A 26,160-nucleotide genomic window follows, 5' to 3' on the forward strand; every position below is an offset into this window, starting at 1 on the left:
AGCCTGCCATACATCTCAAGAGATTTCAAACCTAAATCATTATTTTCCAGCTCCGTATTTAAGGCAATGTGCTTTTTAAGTACAGACCATGTTAAATGAAGTTTTATTATTGCTAAGGTTATTAACACTGTCGTCTCATCCCACAGGGTGACTGGACAAGTAATAAAGGTGAGCTACATTTATCTTTTCAAACCTTATCGTGTTTATGTTTCTTAATGAGAAAGAAAAAAAAGGGAGCAAAGAGGAAATTTAGAAGAACTCAAATATCTTAGTTCAATGACTTCTGCATTTTCTCCCTTCCCTCAGATCAAGATTGTTAATTTTACATGGCTGGGAAGAGCTTTCTAGGATGGTGGAGATCTCAGGAATCTAGCTAAAATGTTAATGTTTACTCTTTATGGTTACGCAGAGATACGTTAAAATGCTGTTGTCTAGGCATTAATTATGAGAAAATGTCATGGTTGTGAGGGTTTTTACATAGCTAGCAATTTGCACTTTGTACAGTATTTATTCCAGATTTTTATTTTTTATTATGTCCCCAAATCCATGGTCTATTTAGTTTCTTTTATAGTTTTTCATTTCTCCCATTTTTGCTTTCCAAATTTATGTACCTTCTAGCATGTGGTCACTTAAACAAGTGTGGATATCAACACACAGAGTAAACTGAGAACAGAGAGCATCATAAATCTGACCTACATATAAATGACATGAGACTCGGAGATGTCACAAGATGGATCACCACTCACTTCAGATCTTCAGGTGGTATGCTTCTCATGGTCATAGACTTTTTTTTTGGTTGAGTATTATAACATTATCTTTCAATTCAAGGATACAATATGCTATAGTACTTCTGAAATACCAATAAGTATATTATACTCTCTTCAAATGGCTCTTGGTGGAAGATAGCGAAGGCATGCAAGCAGTAGCAAATGTTCACTTGAACCGTGGGCCACCTTTATGTCTCACTTTCCTCATTTATAACAGAACAATAAAACATCACAGAAATTATAGCAACCTCTCAGAATAGTCAGGAAGAGCTGCGTACGTTTTAACACTTAAAACTTTATTTTTTATTTTTTTTACCATTAATAAAATATCTCATTCCTGCCCCGGCCAGTTTAGCTCCGTGGTTAGTGTTGCTCCATGGACCAAAGGGTTTCGGGTTTGATTCCCAGTCAAGGGCACATACCTGGGTTACAGGTTCAATCCCCAGCCCCATCAGGGTGGTGCAAGAGGCAACCAATCAATGTGTCTCTCTTGCATCAATGTTTCTCTCTCTCTCTCTCCCCCTCTCCCTCCCTCCCTTACACTCTCTCTAAAATTCAATGGAACAATATTCTCGGCTGAGGATTAACAACAATAACAACAAATCTCATTCCTGTGTTCATTTTCTAGGCATAGATTTTTCCATTTTTACATAGCTATAATATCATTGATATTATATGTTATAGATACCTTTCCATATTACTAATAGTATTCACGGTTTATTTCTTCTAAATGACCAACAACAGTGCGGTTTTTTCTATGCAAAGCAATGAACACATTTACAACTTAAATTTTTCCACATTTAGGATTGATTCTTTAAGACTTTGTCATGGGGTAGGAACACTTTTAAGGCTATTCATATTATTGCCACGTCTTTCCAAAAGGTTTATTTATATCGACTTTCCTTCTCAAAAGTTTAAAAGAATGTAGATCTCATTTCACCAAACAGAAAGGCTTTCTGTCCCTCTCCTAATGTCCCATTGTCCCTGCAGCTTCATGGGACAGCTCCCAGGTTCCTTTCAGGGCTCCAAGGGCCACTTCTACTGTGAAAGAAGACAACACGTCTAGAGGGTTGACACTATTTTGCCATAAAGAAAATCAACACTCACACACACACACACACACACAGAATATTTTTTTCATTATAGTCCCAAATGGCACCTCAATAAGAATAATATTTCCTATTAATGCGAATTCAAAGGGAAGACTCCTTATTTTTCTTTTTTCTGTGCCATTTAAAAAAATAATGGACTGCTGACTACAGGTTACAATCATTCCATGTGGCCCTGACTTTGTCTTTTGACCAATGCAATGTTACCCAATACACACAGTGCCACCATATGTCACCTCACTCCAAGCCAAAGCAATCTTCTGTTTCCATTATCTCATTGATTTTAAAATTTCATTATGCAATAGCATCAGCAAAACTGTGGTTCAAATGTGCCTGGTTAGATAACTGAAGAGAAAAATGGAGAATGAAGACTTCATAAAACTCCACAAGAAATGTGCTTTCCGAGCTACTATGAGCTGTTTTCATATATTATTATAACCTCATGCACTTTTCTTTTACTCGCCCTGGTTCTCACTGAGCTCCACCAGGTGACTGCTGTGCAGTATTCTGGCAAAGAATGAAATCCAGGAAGGAACACTGTCTGGACAGTATTTTATTACTGTCTCCGTCATTACTTGTCACTTTGCACACACACAAAACTAAGCTCTAAAAAGCTTAGCTCTTATTAAATAGCTCCTTAATTCCAAGATGCATAATAAGGAAACTTCAGTCACACGGGAAATACTATACCAGCTGAATCCCAAATATGACAGAGTGTAGCACAATGGAACGTACCAACAACTTGACCGTGGCATTGGAGAGGAGAATGAGGTGTCCTGTTTTCAACTGTGTCTAAGTACTACAACAACTCCAAGGCTCATGACCTCCAAACCTAAGTAATCCCCTTCTCATGGTCTCGAACCCAGCAGGCAAGGAAGAAAGAGTCTGGGTGCAGAACAACGTGAAACCAGGGATCCTCAAATCTCCACTGTCTACGGGCAACTGAATTATCCTCAGACCTTAGCAGCTCCCACAAGGACCAAATGACTTAAATTAACTAGGTTGAAAGCCAAGTGGGCATTTTTCATATGCATTACTTAAATCACTCTTACAAATATATTGGCTTTGTTTATTTGTGTATGTGGATGCCAGTTTCTCTGCTTTTCTATTTACCTTGGATCCTTGGTGATCTGAGTCCTGAATTAAAAAGGGAAACTGAATGGTAACACTCACACAATCCAGCTAAGAGGTCAAATTGATACAATCTATAGAAAGAGATTTGACAGTTGCTATAAATTTGAATGAAGTATACTGTTCGGAGTATTTTCAAAACAACTGTGTCACCAAAGAATGATATGGCTTAAATCCAAGGGGAAGAAAGCATTTTCCAGGGACAGAGATGAAAACAGCTTCACATAAATTCCTATTCTGATGAATATCACATATCTAACTGTTATTACAGGATAATTGAGCACTGCTAACTTAACAGGCAAGAGACCAGATTTAGGCAATAAACCATACTCAAAATAAATGTAATTAATGAGATACCATCTTTCATCTGGCAAATTAGTGAAGGTGTGTGTGTGTGTGTGTGTGTGTGTGTTAATTATGCGCCTTAAGGCTGACAAGCAGTAAGGGAGGGTCTCCCCAGACAGCCCGTGAGAGTCTAGATCAAAGAGTAATTTGACAATACATATCATGACCTTAGAAATGCCTAGACTCATACTAAAGCAATAGAGATGTAGTCTAAAATACATGTAGAAAGTCATTGATTAAATGAAGGATCTATATCTCTATTTATAAAGAATAAGTAAATAATTAGAAACAACACTAATAGTCAATAATAGCAGATTGGTTAAATAAACACAGGTTCACACCAAAGGATGGCATACAGAGTGAAAACAATGAGAACATGTGGTCTGGGTGTATTAGAATGGACAACTAATAGGGCAAAATTCACAGGCTAGAAACAGACCCAAAGATGCACAAAAGTGGCATGTGAAAATGCCAACAAAATATATTGGGCAACTACACAACAATCTGTCCAAAAAAAGTTAGATTTTCAATGCAGATCATATATGAAAATAAGTTGAAGTAAGTAGCTAAATGTAAAAGCTTAACCATGGAAAGTATTAGAAAAACGTAAGTGAGTACGTATGCATGCATGTATAAACAGAATTATGGTTGAAAGTTCTTTCTAACCATAGGAAATGGAAAAGTCACAGATTAAATAACTGACTAATCATAAACAAAACTGGAAGGTGTACCAGGAATTGGGAAAAGATATCTGCAACAAAAGAGTTAAAGGGTTAATATTTTTAATATAATGAGCTCTTAAAAATTAATGAGAAAAAGTGGGACAACCCTGTGGCCCTTTTTCTTTCTTTGTGAGTTTCCTGAGCAAGAACTATATGAAAAATCTCATCTAAGAAATATAAATTAGGAAAATAGTGACATCATTTTCAAAGACATAATGCCCACTATTGATAAAAGTGGGAAAAAAACTAAAGATCAAAATAGGTCCTTTCATATAAGTTGGAGGGAGCATAAATTAGTTCAATTCTATTACAGAAAAATTGACAATTCACATTATAAATCTTCACATTCAGCATATTCTTTGAACCAGGTCTCTGAATTCAGGGAATTTGTCTTAAGAAAGTAATCTTGAACCTGCCCAGGAATTTTGAGCTAAGGCTATTTGCTTTTTTTATATGATGTATATAATAATAAAAAGCCAAAAACAACTGTAATATCTTAAACCTGAGGATTCGTTAAAGAAATCAAGTGATACCCTGAATGGAGTATTATACAGTCATTAAAATTACAGAATAATCTAATAAGATAAAAATATTAACAATTCAGTAAGCTGAAAAAAATAACAGAAAGACTCCTTTTTAAATTAAAAATGACAACATCTTTATAAATTTGCATAGTAAAACTAATAAATGTGTTTAATATGTGTATACGTCAGTAGTGATTTTGCCTGGGAAGGTTATTTTATTTTTATGATTTAAGCATTTTCCATTATTTTCTAAAATAAGCATGCATTTCTTTGCGCGCGCTCTCTCTCTCTCTCTCTCTCTCTCTCACACACACACACACACACACACTTATTCCAAAAGGGAAAAGACAAAAATGATATTCAACTTTCCTTATTCCTAGGAAGGGTTTTGTATGGAGTACAGGATCAGAGAAAAGAATATTCCATATTCAAATCCGCTGCTATGAACAGAAGACCCAATCAATGTTCCCTGAAGGGAGAGCTTTTGGAGGTACAGGAGCAGTTTGCTTGCGATAAGAAAGTCTTTTGAGGCTGTTCTGACCCTGTCCCCTTCATGGGTGAGCCTGGGTCCTAAACAGCCCTTTCCCTAGTTTCAGGACAGAATCGTTCCTGAGAGGACTCTGTCTAGAGCCTGCTCCCGGTGAGAGCAGGAGCCTAGGCTGGGCTGGGTAGTAAGTAAGTGCCCCGCTGTGCCTGGGGCAGGACCAGCACAGACTCTGACACCAAGGGCGGCAAGAAATTCACGTGGGAAAGCAGAGTGACGTCAGTTTTCCTGGTATTACTCGGCCTTCTTAGTGTGTGCTCCAAAGTACTGCTTTCGGGGCAGTCGTCACTTTTGCAAAGTAAATACTCCAAAGCTGAGGCCACAAATGCCCCCACTCGTTAGGCAGACGCCGCAGAATCACCCCCATGCTGTGCCTCGCCAGGGCGCCGCTGCCTTCCTTACAACAAGCCTGTGGCTCCTGGGTGTGCAGTTTCCTAAATCTGTTCTTAGCATTTTGTGCTACTTGGCTGTAGCCTGCGGCCATCACTAGCTGCTCTGCTTCCACAGGTTTTAATCATCTCCACGCCTCCCTTTCCTTTCTTCCTCCTGCCTTAAAAAAGGCAACTTGAAGACAGGCACCCATCTGCCGACACGATTTTCTGAGTTCACCAAGTTTAACACTTTCTGAACCAGACAGGTGGAATCCTGATTGTTTTCTCAACATGTCTTTGCAACATCGATGCGGGTTGGGTTGTTTATGTCTCGAGAATCAGTTGGGCTCTGCCCCGTGCCACTGGACTATGGTGGCAGTAAATGAGTCACATTTTTAGAACGGTAGATTCCCCTGCTTGGTCACTGTGTGTTTTCTGAAAGGGCTATAGAACTGGGTCCTGAAAGGATGCCACTAAGGATGAGTGACAGGCGGATAGTCATTAGCCACATATCCCTGAAATGAGGCAAGACACAGCTGATCTCCGTGTCAGGGGTATAATTCTCCGCTTGCCAGTCTTCCCCTGAGTTTGACAGGATCAGGGTTATTGGCTTGGGCATGGCAGAGCAGGAACACAAAGAGTTAACTGTCATACCCAAGCACAGAAAATTCGGTTTTGCCCCATTTGACCAATTACACATCACCGACAGCAATACAGAAGGCCAAGAGCAGCGGATAAAGGACCATTATTCGTCCGAGAGCCAAGTGGTCCCACTTACCTCTAGTGTAGTTAATACAATCTTCTCAACTGAAGAAAAATAAGCCTCCCACAAGAATTGTGTCTGCTGTCTAAGTGCTAGGATTTTATCCTGATGAATAGACCTGATTGTAGAAGGGATCTGTAACACAAGGTGAACACATAATAACTGTAAGTGGAAAACAATGAGATGCCATTGGATCGAATAACCCACTTGGGCTTTTGTTCTTTACAGCATTCAGCTTCCAGCATACTGATCTACTAAAAATTACCAACCTCTAGGTTAAAATGCCCTTAAGAGGTGTCAGGTAGAAAACAGCGCTATTGGGCATCAGCTTTAAAAATGACCTTGAATGAAGGAAAGTGACAGTTCACCTCTAAGATTCCGAAGCAGGTTATCAGCTGCTTGGGATGTTCCTACAGCAGCCAGTGCTGTTTTCTCCTCTATGTCCCACAGATCCGTGACCTCGCACATGGGCAACCACATTTTACAGAGAAGGAGCTACAGGCCTTGGGGAAAGACATTATCCCCAAGCGCTTGCAGGACATGCCATGCCAGGGACCACAAATGATCTACCTAAGCGCTTTTTAGGGAATGTCTCTGAGCCTCTCCAGTGAATCTGAGGCTGGGGTTAGTCGATTCCATGTGCACACACCTTCTACCTCACCCTGAGCGCTTTTGCTTTCCAGACCTCTGTTTTATGGCTCCAGCACTTACCCTAATCTAACACAATCTTTCCAACCTTGTGTATGTCCAGTCATCACTGCTCTCTACCACACCACACAGCTATAAAGGAGGGATCGATGTCCTGTCCAGATTGCTACACATCTTAAGGCAGGAGAGGGGCTTGTACAGAGCAGCTATTTAAGACACAAGACCTGATTTGAACATGACCATCTGAAGCCACCAAAGGGATATCATATTGTTTACCAGCAGTGGAGCTAATGGTTAAGCACAGAGACACAAGCGTTAGACGAACCAAGGTGGGGTTCCTGTCTCCACCAGTTACTAGCTGTGCTTCCTTGGACAAGTTACTTGATCTCTCAAAGATTCCATTTCCTCATTTAAAAAATGGGGATATAGTACTAACATCATAATGTTGTAACAAGGATCGTGTAAGCGCTTAGCACAGTGCCCAGAACCTGGGAAGCTTAATTAACACAGCAAGAATGACTACTGATGCGATCATTACTGACACAGGGTGATGCTATTCAAAGCTGGACCAGCTGCTCAGTGTCACACGTGAACTTGCATGGTATGGGGCTCTGAAGTATACTTCCTGGGTTTCTGGCGAGTCTCCTGGCCTTGCTTCCCATCTTCACTGAGTTTAAGGTCTCTCTCATTTATGGATTCTCTACCTTTCAAGGCAGTTCCGTGTGACTAGGAAGTGCCCTTTTGTGTCACCTCTTTCTGCATGCTTGCCTCCCTAATGTGGAACTAATCAGACAGGCCCCGGGCCCGGGCTGAGGCGGGAATGCTCTGTTTGCTGCTTTAATAAGTCACCCATGGCACTATGACTAAGACTACATCTGAATTGCCACTGGAGGGGACGGTAGTAGCATCGCTTTTAAGAGGAGCAGTAAAACATGCTTCATAATAAGAACAGAAGGACGAGCTGTCTCGGCCACGTCGGCAAGCAGACAGCAAATCTGTGCCCCGAAGTGTGTATCTGGGTTCCCGTTGCTGAAGAAGCATGGAGGCAACAGGTGAAGGAGAAACTGACAGGCAAACGTGAGCCTAGAAACGGAGCTCCAGGAGAAACGGAAGTAAAATACCCCTGGAGAAGGTAGAAAAACCATTCATCTCATGAATCCTTGGCAAGTTAAAGTAAATTTATTTTTATTTACTCACTGAGAAATTACCTAGATTCCCAAAGACCTGAAAAAAACAAATTATCCTGCTCAATTTTCATAATCACACTCTCTTCTAAATGTCAAGACTGACTTCACTGTTTTCATAAGGGTCATGAGGACCCAGTCCATTAGGAACATGCCGAGAGCTCTTGTTCTGTGGTCTCCAGAAAACTGGTCAGGCTGTGTTGATGATGGAAGGAAGGGAAGATCACGGGTTAACCTACCAATACTTTCCCCTCTTCTTTAAGCCACATCCTGATGCTCCTACATCAACTGAAATATACCCCATTTGTTTGTCTGACCGCAGCCTGCAAAGTGTTCTGGAAGATAATTCCAACTGAAAAGACCAAGTTCTAAGTCACAATGGCATTTGGCTATTGGTTATTCATCTGCTTGCTCTGAGAGGCAAGTATGGAAAAGTGATAAATTCCCATTGGGCCAGATTGTTTTGGAAGCCGCAGAACTAAAGTCTTCATAAAAGGTCATGTACGGTAACCAAACTCATGGGATTTACCAAAATAGATATAGAAACGACACGTGGAGCTCTCTTGGTGACATGATGATGAGAGCATATGCAAATAAAAACATCCAAGCTGTTCGCAAACAGGAAATGAAAAATTGTAACATAACAAAAACATTTCCCGGAGCAGACACTTGGGCTGGTTGCCAGCTCTTTAAAACCACTGTCAGCGACCGTGCAGTCGCTGCTCAATAGGGAGACAGCCGTGCAAAGACAGACGTACATGAAAATATCAGCAAGTCTGGGTGGGCGTGGAATGAACAACACAATCTTCAGGGTCAAGCCGAAGGGCTGTTTCAGAACGTGAAATACGCATCAATTTTGGTGAAATGGTAGAAAATGAACAACCCCAATGAAGTATCAATACTCTCCATGTCAAAGATAAACTTCCAACTTATTCACATCAGGTTCATGGGAACGTGGGCATGCAAATGGAGAAATTAGGTCTCATGTTTTTTATTCCCTTCGTTTCCCAAATTTCCTTTAATGAACGTGCATTATTTTTCAAAACCACAAAAGGAAAAAGGCAACATGACAAAGAGCCATGTTGGTCACATTCAGTTGGCCTTTCATGAGTAAATGTTTTAGGCACACACCAGCTCACTCCCGGCTGGACCACGAATGCCTCTTTCGTTCTGGAGGTCCCAGGGGCCACTCCCATCACCAAGGACCACGCAGAAGGAATGCTTTGGGAGCTGGGTTTAGCTTGGCTCTCCTAATCCACAGCCTCCTCACTTGCAGATATGTCACCTGCCACTTTAGTGAGAGTACCACCTCACCTCACCAGCCAGCTAGCAGACTGACTGGCAGCACCAAAGCAGGATCAATGACAGAGTTAGAAACTCCATTTTCTGGATATCAAAAATGCAAGGATATTTTTAAAAAAAAGTCATTCTGCAAATATCTGTGGTGGTTTAAGATAAAGCAAAGAATGCCACAAAAGGAAAGTGTTAAAATATTCTGTAATTTTAAAGAAAGGAGCATAGCAATTTATGTAGAACTTAAATATTACCTACCACCCAAAGGGGCTATAGAGAAATCCTTAGTGACCAACTATTGTTGTCCTTGGACTTCTCTGTGAGTATTGTGTCTCCCCCCCAGGCAGCTCTTGAGAAGTTCAAACTTTTATTAGACACCCATGTCAAAGATTTGTCCACTGTATTTATGTGGAGTTATTTCTGGCTCTGTATTCCATTCCACTGATGGGTGTGTCTGTCTTTATGCCAGTATTACACTGTTTTGATGTCTGTAGCTTTGCAATATATTTTAAACCCAGGAAGTATGATGCCTCCAGCTTTGTTCTTCTTTCTCAAGATTGATTAGGCTATCCGTAGTCTTTTGTGGTTACATACAAATTTTAGGAATATTTTTCTATTTCTGTAAAAGATGCCACTGGGATTTTGAAAGGGATTACATTGAATCTGTAGATTGCTTTAGGTAATATGGGCATTTAAACAATATTAAGTCTTAATTCTGCAACATAGGACAACATTGATGAACCTTGAGGACATTATGCTAAGTAAAATAAACCAGTAACAGAAAGGCAAATGTTGCATGAGTCTGCTTCGATGAGGTATCTAAAAGAGTCAAACTCATAGAATCAAAGAGTAGACTCCTGGTTGCTAGGAGCTGGGGGAGGGGAATGGGGAGTTACTAATTTGTGGGTGTAAAGACTCAGTTAAGCAGGATGAAGAAGCCCTAGGGACCGGAGTACAACATTGTACCTGTAGTCAACTGTACACGTCAAAATTTATTAAGAGAGGCTTCAAAGTACAGGTTCTTACCACAATAAAATAAAATTAAAAAAAATCTAAATAGCCAAAAATACATTAAAAAAAAAACACTTAAAAAAAACCCAACATTTTTATTAGAGGCTCCTCTTTCAACTAGATAGATATCTTAAAGATAACACTCACTCAGGTACCCAGGGTGAATCATTTGAGCAATGATGATACTAATTATAAGAATCAACCCTAGAGACCTCTCTCTTTCTGAAAATCCGTCTGAGGGCAAATTCAGAAAGAGGGGACAGGAACAGAACGCAGTAGAACGGTCCAAGCCCCCTCTTAGATCATTTCTAAAAATTCTGGATCTAGAAGGGGGCGGATACACACCTCTCCTCACCATCAAAGCTCACATCCATTACCTGTAACTTCTCCTTTTTCTAACACATTCCTTGGACCTGGGCCTGGGCAGAGTCTGTGTTGAAATGCGCACAGTGTCATATTAAACGACTTCATATTCGCCATGACACAGGCCATTTTCTCCCGATAAAATTTCTTTTATGGAGCTGACCTTTTGGATTCATCTTCTCTGAACGTTTGGACGGGGGGCAGCAACAACCCACTGATCTGCTGAAGGCCACAGCCCTCCCCTTACCTGTAATAACAATCTTTCATCGCCTATGACGGCAGCTTGGTTCCAATTAATCACTTCAGAGAATGGCAACTCCCATCCATTGCTGAGCATCACAGGGACACAGGCAGCCTGCGCAAGGAAGGGGACTTCGTGAGCGTGAGGAGGGCAACAGCAGGAACCGTTCCAATCAGGGGGCGAAGTCAGTACAAATTCAATTACTGGCACTTCTTACACTGCACGAACCCTGGATCACTGTGGCTGGAGCAAAGTAAGCTTTCCTGATGTGTCAAGTCACAGGAAGGCCTATGTATCCAGCCAAGATTTGAAAATTGGCAAGTCTTGCCCTAGAAGGGTAAAGCCCCATTTCTGTTCTAGTACGTGGTGTGGCTGACCTTATTTCCTCGGACATGACTGGCCTCATTGGCAAAGGTGTAACAAAATCCTTCACCAACGGAATCTCAGCATAGAGCCACCCTTGAACAGAAGCAGTCTGTCAGCGGGACTGCCAGTCAGCTTGCTAGTGGTTCCCCCGAATGCCACGAGCAACACAGAGAAGAATGGGGCTCGGCTCCCTGACACAGCATTGAGGGGACGTAACCAGCACAGGGTTGCTCACCTGTCCCTTGTTCTGCAAATATCTGAACCAGAACTCTGTTCCCTTCGGGGTAGAGGGATCCTAACCACGGCTGTACCAATTTACTCCCTGCCCAGTGATCTACCAGCCAAAAATCACTGGGCTAATGACAAAATTCTGGTTCCAGCCCTGGCTGGTTTGGCTCAGCGGTTGGAGCATCGGCCTGCGGTACAGAGACCCGGGTTCGGTTCCTGCTAAGGGCACGTACCTCGGTTGCAGTTTGTCCCCGGCCCTGGTTGGTCGTGTGGGTGGCAGCCACTCGATGTGTCCCTTCACATCAATGTTTCTCTCTCTCTCTCTCTCCCTCTCTCTCCCTCCCGCTCTATCTGAACAAAAAATGGAAAAATGTCCTCGGATGAGGATTAAAAAAAAAAAAAAAATTCTGGTTCCAAAGGATTCACAATCCCCACCGGGGCTCAAGGGGCTCCACTAACATCCCGCGGGGCTACAAGAACAGTGGCGCCCCTGTGTGGCGCAGAACACGGTGCACTGGAGAAGTCGTTCGAGAGCAGGAAGCTCTGCTGCTGGAGGACAGGACAGAATGACGGAAGCTAAGAAGCACTGACAGAATGTGGAGCACAGGAGATGACTCGGCAGCAAGGGGGCAGGAGTGGGGGAGGAGGCTGAGAGCCCGCGTTCCCCAGGTCGAGGAAGGCTGGCTGCACCTTCCGGGTGGGGCATGTGGACAAGTCTCAACAAGAGGGAGGTGTCTGCAGAGTGAGGTTCCTGAGCAGAGACCACACAGTCTGGAGCTGCAGCTAGGAACGGCAGAGCCTCAGAAACGCTGGGCCACGTGAGTAGCATCCCTCCTCCCCCTGGGCATAGTTGTCGCAATCCAGAGGACCTGAGCAAAGACTGAGGGGGGACAAACAGGCAATTTGCTTTTGGGGACTACCACAAACAAGGCATTCCATTGCTGTTGAGCCTGGCTTCCCGGGAAAGAGCGGGGTCCCTGCGCGGAGCCCCACGAGGCTGCCCGCAGAATCAGAGCTGTCCTCCGCTTGCAGTCTTGTCCCCGAAGAACCCATCCTCCCGGTGGTGAAACCACTGATCTTCTCATGTCCAAAGGCAGGTCAATCCTCGTCCTGCCCCCTGCTTGAGAAAAACGCTGCGGATTTTCTCAGGAAAACAGATTTCAGGTGTTCAGGGCAAATCACATATTCTGTTTAGATCTTAGAAGTGCTAAGGTTCAACCTACCTAGTCGGCCTTCATTCCTCAGCCCAGTTCTGGGGACGGTTCAGGGTCTCTTACCTGCAGAGCCTCCAGGAACCTGAAGGACCCGAGCCTGCGACCACGAGGAACCAGACAGAAAGTGGCATTGTGCAGCATTTCCCGATAATCATACCTAGAAGGAGAGGAGGAGCAATCAGCCAACGAGGACCCGTAGGAATCGAGGGATGAATGAACACCCATGGAGGCGACCCGCATGACATTCCCAGAACAACTTGCAGCTACACCACCCGGGCAGGTCTCCCTTTCCATGGGGTCATGGGGACTGTTGCATGGAGAACAAGCAGGGACCTACCTTCATGTTGGACAAAGCTATTAGGGATTTTTTTTTAGCAAATTAAGGACAAGTCTGATGGTCCCGGTAACAATTTGGCTTATTCAGCCTTTGCTTACAAAATCAGAAATTTGAGTCCTGATGAAATGTCCCCATAAGCTTAAAAGAAGTCACTGCTAACTTTTTCTTTCTTAATTCCATGTCATTCACCAAACTAAGACTTTTCTTGTTCCTCACCCCATAAAACCATGCTATTAAAACCTACTCAAAAACCTCCATCACAAGCTCAGAACAACATTCATTTTCTTCTGCAAGCTGGAGTTCCTACATTTAACCCAGAACATTGTTACCCTAGACCAGCGATTTTCAACCTCTTGCTTCTCACGGCACACGTAACTTAATTAATTAAAATTCTGCAGCACACCAAAACATGTATTCTAGGTTTTTGCTGATCTGACAAAAAATAGGTACACTTTTGATTCATTCACACCGGACAGCTAGTGTTGTGTTGGCTGTTGTCATTTTTTTACTTGACAGTCTCAGGGAAAAGAGGTCAGTGCCCCTGACTAAATAGTCAGGTGCTGCACGTTTTGAATACTCCTGTGGCACACGGGTTTGGAAAGTGCAGAAAGATAAAGGAGCATTTCGTTTTGTTCAGGGTTATCAATACAGAAGTGATGTCCATAAACACATTCCTAACCACACTGTTTCAAGGTCATTACGAATTTAAGAAAACTTGGGACACCAGAGATGACTCCTGTCCTATGAAGGCCCAGATTCTCAGAGCTAAGACAAAATCACTCTCATTTTTCAAGAGCTTCCAATGCTCCGCAGACAGGTGTGACTTTGACAGTAGCATATGTCACCAGCATTTTCTGACTCTAATAGTCTAATTTAATCATAGCCCGAAGGCAATGGATCCTTCCCTCCTCTTTTTGGGTTCCTGATATATAAATTTATATTTTTAAAGTCCACATCTATTTTTATATTCCCATACAAACTAGGCGTACGGGAGTAAGCCAATTTTCAATTATAAACCCGTCATTAAGAAGAGACATCATGCAAAGGGCCATTTGCTTAAACAAGCGTGTAGAACTAATTTGCACAAGAAAAGGTCACTGTGAATGGATTAAGATGATCTCCATTGAGAGTAAAATAAAAACCCTTGCTGCATTAATTAAACTGCAAAATAGACTTCAAAGCAGAAAAGAGTTTTAAGAGAGCTCAAATTTAGCCAAATAGGGAAAATATTAAATTCTGACAATAATGGCTTTTTTCTCTTTTTTTTCCTCACCAAATATAGGGGGAAACATGGACAAGCATGTTCAAGTTCAGCTGTTGATAATATCCGAAGCTCTACCTAATCGATGAAGAAGAGGAAAATGGGTACACACGTACACACAAATATATGCATCAAGTTTAAACTGCAATATTTCAGTATAAGAAGGTCAAATATACTCGAGGCTACAGCAACGTTTAATGAATGCCAAGAATAGAAACCCCTGAGGGGCGTGCATGAAGGTCCTACACCCTCAGCATTAGGCTCCTACAAATGTAAAACCCTATTAATGTTCTGGATTGTAACACGTTTCAAAGTTGCCAGGCGCAGAATTTACTCTGGGGAAGGAGTAGGGGGAGAAGAAAGGCAGAAAAGTTAGAGGAAAAGTTCAGTGGTACCTGGGTGCTGATTTTAAGTGTTGTAGAGAGTAAGTCTTTGCTGATGTAGCAGATAGGGCTTACATGGTGCTTGAAGCTTGTGTTCCTTCACATAAGGGGTAGGAGGCAATATGGGATGAGTATTCCTCAGGCATCAGGAACCCACTAGGTAGATGTGCGATTATGAACACAACCCATGAGCTTCTGGGGCCTCAGTTTTCTCCTGAGCCAGCTGGGCTAGATGACTCAAGAGTGTTTGACATCCATTTTTCTCTGTTACGATTGTCAGGGAAGAAAAAAGAACGTCCTCCGAGAGCATCTCACTGCTCCAAGGTTTGCCACAACTATTGCATTTATGTGTGTGCATACACGTAACAGATGTCCGCTCATGCTTACATAACGGATGTTCAACACGGGTGTTCATAACTACACCAAGACACAGACAGAACAGATACACGCATAACTTCCAACAGTGATTTTCAGATTTCTAGCCATGCTCAAACTCCTGGGGCCAGTGACAATGAGCCTGTAAATGACGACTAGAGTATAAATGAAGGAGCAAGGATGTTCCTCAAGGGAGACAGACAGCGGTTCTAGTTGGGCCACAGACATGTGTGGTGTCCTCCCGCTAAAACCTCCTGTGGGTCGGGCCCCTCTCCCTGTTGATGTTCTCACATGCCCCACACCTCCCTCCTGTGAGATGCTTCAACTCATTCACTTATTCAGTCGTTCTTCCAAAACGTACTACGTTCCAGGCACTGTTCCAGTCCCGCAAATGCTGTGCAGAGAAGATCCTTCTCTAGCTGCTAAGCTTATCCAAGAATCACCCCACAACCAGAAAAGGCTGATGAGAACCTCACGTGTATCTGGGGGTACGTGCATTACAAAGTAGGCTGTGGAAGGCTGGTCTTCCAGATGGTCAGGGTAAGGAACTCGGTGGCCACTCTCCCAAGCAAACCAACAAATTTAACTGGTAAAAATTATTTTTACAAATGCATTTAAAGGTTCTGGAAATTGTCCTAAGGGCATAATGACAAATGGAAACACATTCATTCAAGAGAATCTACCAAATCTTGGTAAGAACAGTTAGTGTCCAGGGCATCTGAGCCATGACCTGCTCCACGACCTAACCAACCCCTACCAGCTCTGTCTTACAGAAGCTCAGGTGAGTACAATCAAGAAGACTGGGCTTCTCTCTCCCAATACTCATCAAGATAGTGAAAACAATGACCCAGAGAAAGAAGAAAATATTTGCAAATCATAACTCTGAGAAAGGGCATTTAGCAAGAATATATAAAGAACTCTCTCAATTCAACAATAAAAAGACAATCCAATTTTAAAACAAAGGATTTGAATAGCTATTGTTCCAAAGAAAATATACAAAGCACTAATAAGCACATGAAAAAGATACTCAACATTATTAGTCATTAGGGAAATGCAAATCAAAACTACAACCAGAGATCACCTGACACCCACCAGGAGGGCTCTGATCAAAAGCACAGCTGAGAACAGGTGCTGAGGAGGCCTCAGAGCTTGAAGCTCTGATGAATTGCTGGTGGGAAGGTAACCTGGTACAGCCACATTGGAAAATAGTTTGTCAGTTTCTTATACAATTAAAAATGGGCTCAGCACATGACCCAGCAATTGCACAGAATCCTGGAGAAATAAAACTTATCTTCATGCAGAAACTTGTCCATGAATGTTCACAGCGGTTTTATCCTTAATAGCCCCAAACTGGAAACCATCCAAATGTCCTTCGATGGGTAAATGATTCAACAAAACGGTGGTACAGCTATAGCCTAGAATATGTCTCAGCAATAAAACAAAATGAACCATTGATATACACATCCAGCTCAAGGAAATCATGCTAAGTAAAAAAGCCAATCTCAAAAAGATATATACTGTATTATTCCATTTATACAGCATTCATGAACTAACCCAGTTCTAGGGGTGAGGAACAGATTAGTGGCTACCTGGCTACCAGTAGGAGGGACCTGGGGAGAAAAATGAGGAGATAACAGGCCAAGCGAGAGGGGCAATCCTTTTCAAAGGACGAATTTTCCCCAATATTACTTAAGTTTAGAAATGCAAATCATATCAAAATCATAAACTTCTTAAAAGCAAGAGATATCCTAAGTAAGAAGATAAGTACATGAAGGAGGCAATTAATCTGAGAAAACTCTCAGCTTTAATTAATAAATGAGTTTGCTACCCTTTTCAGATGGGCATGAAGTTCCCCACTGTAGAAGTGATGACACAGATAGAACAGTTTTCATAAATGACTTGCAAAGAAAAATGCAATAAAAATGGCATGACCCTGAATTTAACCCTGAAACCCAGTACCACCCCACGGCCATAATAATTTCCTCCTTAAAGTTGGATTGGATAATATATGGGATACACCCCATTTAAAACGGGCCACATAATAAAGCATAATTAAAGTCCTTCCCCTCCACATGAAACACATTTCTGCTGGCAGTAACTCAGCGCGACTGGAGGAGGGCAGGGTGGGTAGTGTGGCAGAGCACAGGGTTCTCAAAGTGCATTCTCCCCACCAGGAGCATCATCTGGGAACTGGCCAGAGAGGTCCCTTCTTAGCCTCGCCCAGGCCTGCTGATTCAGAAACGCTGGGGGAGAGGCCCGGAGTCCTGTGTACTAATGAGCCCTCCAGGTAATTATGATGCGCCCTAAGTTTTGAGAACCACTGGCATGGTAGTTAAGAGCTTAGTAATTAAAAGCTTAGTGGTTAAGCAGCTTTAGAGACAGCCAAACCTGGGTTCTAATTTCAGCTTTGCTATTTTCAAGCTGAGTGATCTTGGAAAACTTATGTGTCTAAATCTTAGTTTCCAGGCTGGCAAAATGTGAATAATACTCAATATTGTGAGGATTAAATGATACATTTTAAGTAAAGCCTGGGCTCATTATAAGCAATCCATCTATGGTAGCCATTATCATGACGGCTGAAGGGAGGAAATAGAACATAATGGAAAACACAGCCAAAATGAAGTTAGAAGACCTGGGTGAGAAGTTGGGTTCTGTATCTACCACTTTCTACGTGATCCTGTGCAAACTGTTAACGTCTCTGAGCTTCCAAGTTGTAAAGATCAAATAAGATCATATCCATGCAGTGTAAATGGTAATACACAAGGCAATCACAAGTTATTGTGTCAGGATCAGAGGAATAAATACATTTTTAAAGCCAGTAATAATAAAAATAAAAGAAGAACAGAGCCCCAAAGACAGAGCCAAGAAGAAATGTGGAGCAGAACCTTTAAAATAAACTGAAACCAGAAACTGTGAATCACAATGGAACAGCAGCTTCTAACTGAACGGATTTTGCTTTATTATCAAAGCTACATAGACAAGGATGCTGGCGGCACAGTGTGCCCACAGGTCCCCCCGTGGTTCCCACAACTCCTCTGTAGCACGCACATTGGCATGGGAGCTGTAGTTTGCTAATCAAAGAGGACGGAAGAAGCAAGTGATCCAGCCTCCCACCTCTGTAGTCACACAATTCTAGTCTCCTCACGATATTCTTAGTTTGTCTCAAGTATTTATTTATAAAGAAACTTGACATCTACAGCTAATCTGCTCCCTCCAGCTCCCATCCTCATAAGAGCTTAACCTTCTTTGCTTACACCCAGGTTTGAATCACATCCCTTATGAAAAAAAGGAAAGAAAACAAAAACAATGCATGACTGCTTCGTTCCACAAAATGCATCGGGATAAGGGAAATCAAATGAAATCCTCCCGCGTTTCCTTTGTGCTTTTTTCTCATTCATTCGACCAACATTAGTTGAATGCCGACCATGTGTCAGGTTCCATCCAAGGAACCAGTGACAAGGCAGATGTGTTACCAAACGGTGACTGTTATGTGAGCAAAATGGTATGATGGGGGCATGAGGTGGGGGCTATGCAGGGAGGAAAAACAACGGCCACCACCTGGCTTTGGCGGGGAGAGTGACAAGCAGGGATTTCTCCTGCAGGAAGGGAGACTCTGAGCCAAGTATGAAAGGAGGAACAAGACTCAGCTGGCAACAGGCTAAGAGGAGGTGATGGGCATTTCTGAGGGCAGAGATGGCAAGAACAAAGGCACCACCTAGTCTGGGAGGGGTGAGGCCGGAGGAGAGCGGGATGAGGCTGCTGATACTGGAGGTCTGCCACGGGGAAGACTCTGTGTGGTATCTCCTGGAGCTCAGACATGGTTCTGTGTGGGTGGTCATGAGTCACGAAGGACTCAAGCAGAAGAATGACAAGGTGCCCGTGGGAATCCACAGGATTCCAGCGACCCTGCCAAGGTAGTTCACAGCTATGAAGCCAGCTGGGCTCCAACTCCAGGCTCTCAGATTCTGCAGGGTCTTTGCTTTCTACTACATCACGCTACTTCCTTGGTCAACCTACACGGATGCAGTGTCTGAAAATAACATTTCTTACGTAGTGACATCCTAAGCAGTTCACCTAGTTCCAAGTACTAGCAACACACTTTAAAGGACCTTCTGACTTACTCCAACTCCGCCCCGTGCACATGGGAGGTCAATCCAAGATGGGCTCTGTTATTTACTAACCATGTTGCCTCAGATTCTTTCTTGGCCTTTAGAGATTTAACACTTAAAATTTCCATTATTTTTCAGGAAACTCGAAAGTCCATGACACGTAATAATATGAAATTGGCTCCACTCTCAGCTTTGGACTGAGAAACTGTGGGAGCCACTATTTTAACAAGAGAATGGCTCCAGCTGGCCACCGTACTATCTCTTCGCTGCCTTGCAGCGGCCTGTGGAGCAGTACAGGCCCTTGTGGTCTTGGGAATCCACCAGACCCACGGAGCCTCAGTCCCTTCACGCCATCTGCTCACACACCTTTCCACACATGAACGCGCCATCGCGTGTTCTGCTGCTGGGTGTGCAGGAGCCATACCCACGCGTGGTGCTGGGCGTGGCTGAGCAGGCGGGCTGCAGTCTCAGGCCACGCGGCGCCCCGGCGGGTGTCGCTCACTGTTTGGAGGTGGTGCGGTTCCTCGCACAGGCCATGCTTTGCCTCTGAGCACTGCCTGCTGCCCCCACCTCCGGGCACCCAGTCATGCCCAGAATTAGGAATTCATTTCTTTGTGATGCTCCTCAGAACGAGGCTGGACAGCCCAGGGTGTCCACCGCAGAAGTGAGGCCCGGTGACAGTCAGGGACAGGTGTTTCTATTTGCCCCGCCACACGTGGCTTTCCACACAAATCATCTCCCTTTTAGGTCCATTGAAAATCTATTTCAATATAGTGAAAGCAGAGTGGTAGCATGTGGTGGGCTCTGGCTGAGGGTGTGAGGCCCCCCATGGAAGGCACTGACTCCACACACACACACACACACTCACACACTCACACACACACTCACACACTCACACACAATCCCATTTAAGCCTCATGGCCACAGGAAGGTAGATACAATTACACCTGCTTTTTACAGGGAAGAAGAGAGAGTCAGAAAAATGTCTGGAATCAAACATCCCCTCTGAACACACTGGAAATAATCCCATATCATGTCCAACTCCCCCACCGCCTCCCTACCCTAAACATCTACTCACAGTCAGGACCTTAAACGGAGCTGGCGGTCGCCACCTGCAAATATTAACAAAGACAACAGGAACTAGGTGCTCCTCGTGCTCCAAAAGGGGGAGACCTTCTCGCTCCCCACTCATTGACCAGCCATTCAGTGGCTAATATAGAAAAGCAGCTGAAGAAAGGACAGGCATTAATGCTAACGAAAATAATAATTCTCCCACTGATTCCATGTCGCTGGCGGCCAGGCCTGGGATCCACAACCCGTGCGCATTACTGTGCTTTATCTCTATGCCCACATGTGAAGTGGCCCCATTTTACAGACGATGCAGCAGAGCAGCAGGGTGCTGTGGGCTTGTCCCCGGAGGGTGGGATCCACACAGCTCTGTCACCTCTCAGAGCTGCCTGGCAGGAAGGGGTAACACGGTGCTGGCGAAGGTGGACCAGCAAATTTTGAATACGGTGTGAAAGGGGACATTAATTTCGGGGGGCTTGCTGAAGGAGGTGAGGTTTTAGAGCATCGGCATTTTTTAAATTAAATTCATTGGGGTGACATTGGTTAATAAAATCATATAGGCTTCAAGGGCACCATTCTATGCTGCGTCGTGTGCCCATCACCCAAGGAGCACCCGCTTTTGTACTCGGCAATCCCAAATCTCCAACTGCTCGGAAACAAACGCAGTTCCAGGACGCGTGGGGCTGCCGTCTTTGGCTAGAAATAAAACATTTCTGAAAATGCCAAATCAAGGGCTGCCTGGGCACAGGGGGAGAGAAAAGAGGGGCAAGAAAAGCGCCAGCCGCGACAATGACCTGGGTGGATCAACGGGTCCAGAAGGGGCAGGCAGAGGCCCTGGCTGCAGAGCTAAGTGTCCGTGACAGGCCCAAGGGCTACTGGGAAGCCGGAGGTCATTATCTTACCATTAACCTTTCACCAGGCTCTGTGCCGCCAAGACTAGGCAGCGCCTCCTGGGGTCAGGGAGCCCCAGGAGCAGGCGGTGCAGGGGCATTGCCCCCCCACGCTCTCCTTCCTCTGCTGCAGTGCCACTTCTGGAGAAGCCTTCTCTGACCCCACGTCTGGGCCAGAGACCCTCTGCTCACACAGCAGCTGGGCTGACCTGTCCGCTGCTCACTCTCTACCGAGTTGCCGTTTCTTGTTTCCCTTCCAGCCACTCCAGCAGACAGGGCCATGGTGCTACTTGCTGTTGAACCATCACCTACCCCAGGGCCTGGCCCATAGTAGCCACTCAAAAAATACAGTCATCAAATGGATGCAAAGTGCTCAGTGCTCACTGGTTTGCATTTAGACATGAAAGCAAAAGAGACACACAGAAGAGAGGCATGCCCTTCATCACAAGGATCGATTTCACTGATAACAACATGCCCAGCTCTCTGTCTTCTTGGCAGGAGTTTCACGCCTACAGTTAGGCTGAGCCCAGTTTAGAGAATGGAAAACAGTGTCTTTTGGGGTGGAGGGGTGGTCTTCCTTTTGTACACTTTCTATCTCTCCGTCTCTGGCTTTGTTTCTAAAGGCCTGGCAGACCATTTAAAATGTCAACTTCTGGCCCAGCTAGTGTGGCTCAGTGGACTGAGCACCGTCCTATGGACTGAGAGGTCCTGGTTTGATTCCGGGTCAGGGTACATGCCTGGGTTTTGGACTCGATCCCCAGTACGGAGTGTGCAGGAGGCAGCCTATCGATGTTTCTCTCTCACATCGATTTTTTTTCCTCTCTCTCTTTCTTTCTCTCTAAAAATAGAAAATTGAAAAAAAAATATTAAAAAATTTCTTTTCAACTTTTCTCTGAACATTGATGAGTGGGAAATCTGTGTTTCACCAGCCCTGATAAGAAGCATTACAGACATACCTCAGTGATATGGTGATTTGGTTCCAGACCACTGCACTAAGCGAATATAGCAATAAAGAGAGTCATAATCTTTTTGCTGGTGGAGGGTCTTGCCTCCAATTTGTGAAAAAGGCAACATCTGTGAAGCACAATACGTGAATCGCCATAAAACGAGGCATGCCCGTAATTGCAAATCAAGCTGAATGTATGCACAGGGCTATTCAAACAAAACCTTTTTCTGACCTTCCTCCATGTTTAAGATGGAGAGGCAAAACACAAAACTGCAGAACCCCTCCTGGTTTCTGTAATGATAAACAATGCATTGGTCCAAAGGCAATGACTCCCCACCCCCCAATGACAACTGGCTCACCCAATATTCTGATCACTTCCTTCTGGAGCCAAGACATTCTTGCCTACACAGCCAGCATAGGTCAGCCTTGGGATTAGGAGAATGTCTGGAATTCCTTTGGGCTGTTCCCCTCACCAGAGGAGGCACTACGCAGAGGCTGGCCAGTGGCGGATCTGACATGCCCGGCATTCTTCATCAGCTCTTAAGCCTTTCGTCTGGTCCCTACACTCAAGTGATTAGAAAATACCTTGAGAATCCAATTACAGTTAATGAAATGATGGCGGGTTCAGTTAACCTCACTTGCCCGGCTCCTCTCCTGTTTTTGGCCATTCCTGAGATCCACCTTCTGACTTTGAGTCAGGGCTAGCTCATTCCTGGGCCTTTTGCGCTGAACAAGCAAATGAGACCTCAGAACCCTGAGTAGGTGGAGATGGTGCAATCTCAAAAAAAGGGAGAGGACACCAACAGAATATAAAAGCTGCAGGAAGCTAGCTGTCTAAGGACAGTCTCATCTTTCCCACCTGGCATGTGAGTACATAAATGCACCGTGCATGTGTGTCCATGGGACAGAAACATCAATGTGCATGGGACATAAATGCACCATGCGTGTGTGTCCATGGGACGGAAACATCAATGTGCATGGGACATAAATGCACCGTGTGTGTGTGTCCATGGGACGGAAACATCAATGTGCATGGGACATAAATGCACCGTGCATGTGTGTCCATGGGACGGAAACATCAATGTGCATGGGACATAAATGCACCGTGCGTGTGTGTCCATGGGACAGAAACATCAATGTGCATGGGACATAAATGCACCGTGCGTGTGTGTCCATGGGACAGAAACATCAATGTGCATGGGACATAAATGCACCGTGCATGTGTGTCCATGGGACAGAAACATCAACGTGCATGGGACATAAATGCACCGTGAGTGTGTGTCCATGGGACAGAAACATCAACGTGCATGGGTCATAAATGCACCGTGCGTGTGTGTCCATGGGACAGAAACATCAACGTGCATGGGACATAAGTGCACTGTGAGTGTGTGTCCATGGGACGGAAACATCAACGTGCATGGGACATAAATGCACCGTGCATGTGTGTCCATGGGACAGAAACATCAATGTGCATGGGACATAAATGCACCGTGCGTGTGTGTCCATGGGACAGAAACATCAATGTGCATGGGACATAAATGCACCGTGCATGTGTGTCCATGGGACAGAAACATCAATGTGCATGGGACATAAGTGCACTGTGAGTGTGTGTCCATGGGACAGAAACATCAACGTGCATGGGACATAAGTGCACTGTGAGTGTGTGTCCATGGGACGGAAACATCAATGTGCATGGGACATAAATGCACCGTGCGTGTGTGTCCATGGGACAGAAACATCAACGTGCATGGGACATAAGTGCACTGTGAGTGTGTGTCCATGGGACGGAAACATCAATGTGCATGGGACATAAATGCATCGTGCATGTGTGTCCATGGGACACAATCATTTGTGTTATGGTTACCGCCCTAATTGTTTATTTACCAGAGAGCCTTCCATGAGGGTTTGGGAGATTGGGACGACCCATACATCTGCCATTTCCTTTGGTAGAAGCACAATAGTGCCCAGGGGAGAGAGTCTGATGCTGAGTCATTTGTCCCTTGCTCCAGCCAGCTCTGCTCAGCACACTTCCCCTGGAGAAGCAGCTAAGAGGCCAGCCAACTCCTAGGTGGCCTCACTTGGGGAAGAAGCTATGGGACAGAGAAAAATGTTCAGATCTGATAGGGGAGAGATAGACCAAATGTTCCGTAAGATGCCTCTTTATGTCCCGATGTTTGCACACTGGACCAATGAATACCGAGCGCTCCTCGACGCCAGGTAGCTGGCTGGACACTGGGGAGACAGCATGCAAACACCTAATGGCTTTGACCACTGCATGGCAACCAGTCTCCTCACACCCTTCTTTCCTGTATCTCCTCACTCTATCCTGTGGGTCTCCACCTGAGCGGAGCCGCAAGGAGCACACTCTGGTCCATATTAGTTTCCGGCAAGAATAGGTTCAGTCTTTATAGGTTCAATCCATTTTCCAAAGAACAACCAAATATACCTTTAACATGTTCACTCCCAGGCTGAAACCCCTCCAAGAGCTCCTCGTGGTGCTTGGAATGATACTTACACCTCTGTCCAGCAGGCCTCCGTGAGAACTGGCCTCCACCCACAGCCCTGACGGGCCCCTCCTCACTCACCATCCACAGCTCCATGGCCTTCTCCCAGTTTCTCAACACACCACACTCATCACCCTCTCCTGGACGTGTCCCTGCCATGCCCTCCGCCTGGAACATTCTCCTCCCAAATCGACCTCGGGACGCGTATCAACGTCCAGCCGAAGAGTCTTTCCTCGGGGCTGTCCTCACACAGCAGCCTGTGTTCTCCCCCCACTGTCCAGGCATTATCCCAGCTCACCTCTGTCCTAGGCGCTACCGCTGTCTGACTTCACACACATATCTGTTGAACCGGCTCATGTCTTTTTCTCGACATGTAATGTAAACTCCACGAGAGTGAGTCTCACTCATTCACCACTGTTCCCATTCACCACTCTGACCCCAGCCCCGAGACCTGAGCCGAGGCCACAGTCATCTTAAGAAATGTTTGCTGAATGAATGTAAGGTCTCCTTCTTATTCCTCGGGGAAGAATGCCTATGAGATCATAATGCCCAAGTGGCTGGCCATGCCTGCAGGGATAGTTCATACGACAAATTTTTAAAAGAATATAGAAATATTCTATCTCATCTTTGTTTTATGCAATACCAGCCTTATTTCTCTAGTCAACGCAAAGATTTGCCAACTTCTCCAAATGCCATCTGCCATGAAAGAGAGATCCCATTAAAAATGTCTTCACAAAAAAAATTTAAAGAACAACTTTAAGAGACTTTTATGTAGAGTGATAAGATGAAACCTATACAAACTAATGTCTAGAAGATATAGTATCTGGTCTTGACGTCTTGACTTTGTCATCAACTGCTTGATTTAAAGCCAGGGCACTATGGTTCTGAATCCATGCTCATGTATAAAATGGGGAGACCTACCTAACGGGGTCTACTGAGGACCCGACAAGAGAGAATACCTGAGAACATCATGCCAACGAAAGCCCTAACGGAACAAGGCAACATTTCCTTGGAACGGTCTTTGTACATCACGAGGCATATTGTAGAGGATGTCAATGGCCTGGCATTATTCGTTTTCTTTTTCTCTTTTTTTGAGTCACAAATTGTTATGGCCTGTACCCCAACCCATCCAATGCTTCAGAAGTGCAGATCGGCTTCCAAAAGAAACATCTGGAATAGCTAATTTGTTACCGAAGCCAGTGATTAAATACACACAAATCCTGTGGGCAGAAAGGCCGGCCATGATTCCCAGTTTCCCGCTGAGAGTCCTCAGCTCTTACCCAGTCTGTCTGTTTTCCCAGTTTGAATCCGTAATGAGGATGGCTCAGAACTCTTGGCTACAGAGCCCTCGGAGAGAGAGAGCAATTCTGTCACATGGAACGTCTTGTTGCTTGGTTTCCATGAAGGTAGCCTGGCTTTTACATAAACTGTCAAGTAAAACTTGGCATCAAAACATAAAGTGA

The 26,160-nt window shown here is 44.4% G+C and overlaps 1 protein-coding gene across 2 annotated transcripts in view; it reads right to left on the minus strand.

Moving 5' to 3' along the window:
* EXT1 (exostosin glycosyltransferase 1) overlaps positions 1-26,160 on the minus strand; it is a 272,386-nt gene that overhangs the window by 24,066 nt on the left and 222,160 nt on the right. For both annotated transcript variants that reach the window (XM_036264005.1, XM_036264006.1), the window contains exons 2-4: positions 12,888-12,981; positions 11,023-11,130; positions 6,292-6,411 (exon numbers count right to left, since the gene is read on the minus strand). In XM_036264005.1, coding sequence (XP_036119898.1) covers positions 6,292-6,411; positions 11,023-11,130; positions 12,888-12,981 — 322 coding nt within the window. The remainder of the gene's footprint in view (positions 1-6,291; positions 6,412-11,022; positions 11,131-12,887; positions 12,982-26,160) is intronic.

This window comes from Molossus molossus, unplaced genomic scaffold (genome assembly GCF_014108415.1).
Source record: "Molossus molossus isolate mMolMol1 unplaced genomic scaffold, mMolMol1.p scaffold_m16_p_16, whole genome shotgun sequence".
In the NCBI taxonomy this organism is placed as follows: Eukaryota; Metazoa; Chordata; class Mammalia; order Chiroptera; family Molossidae; genus Molossus; species Molossus molossus.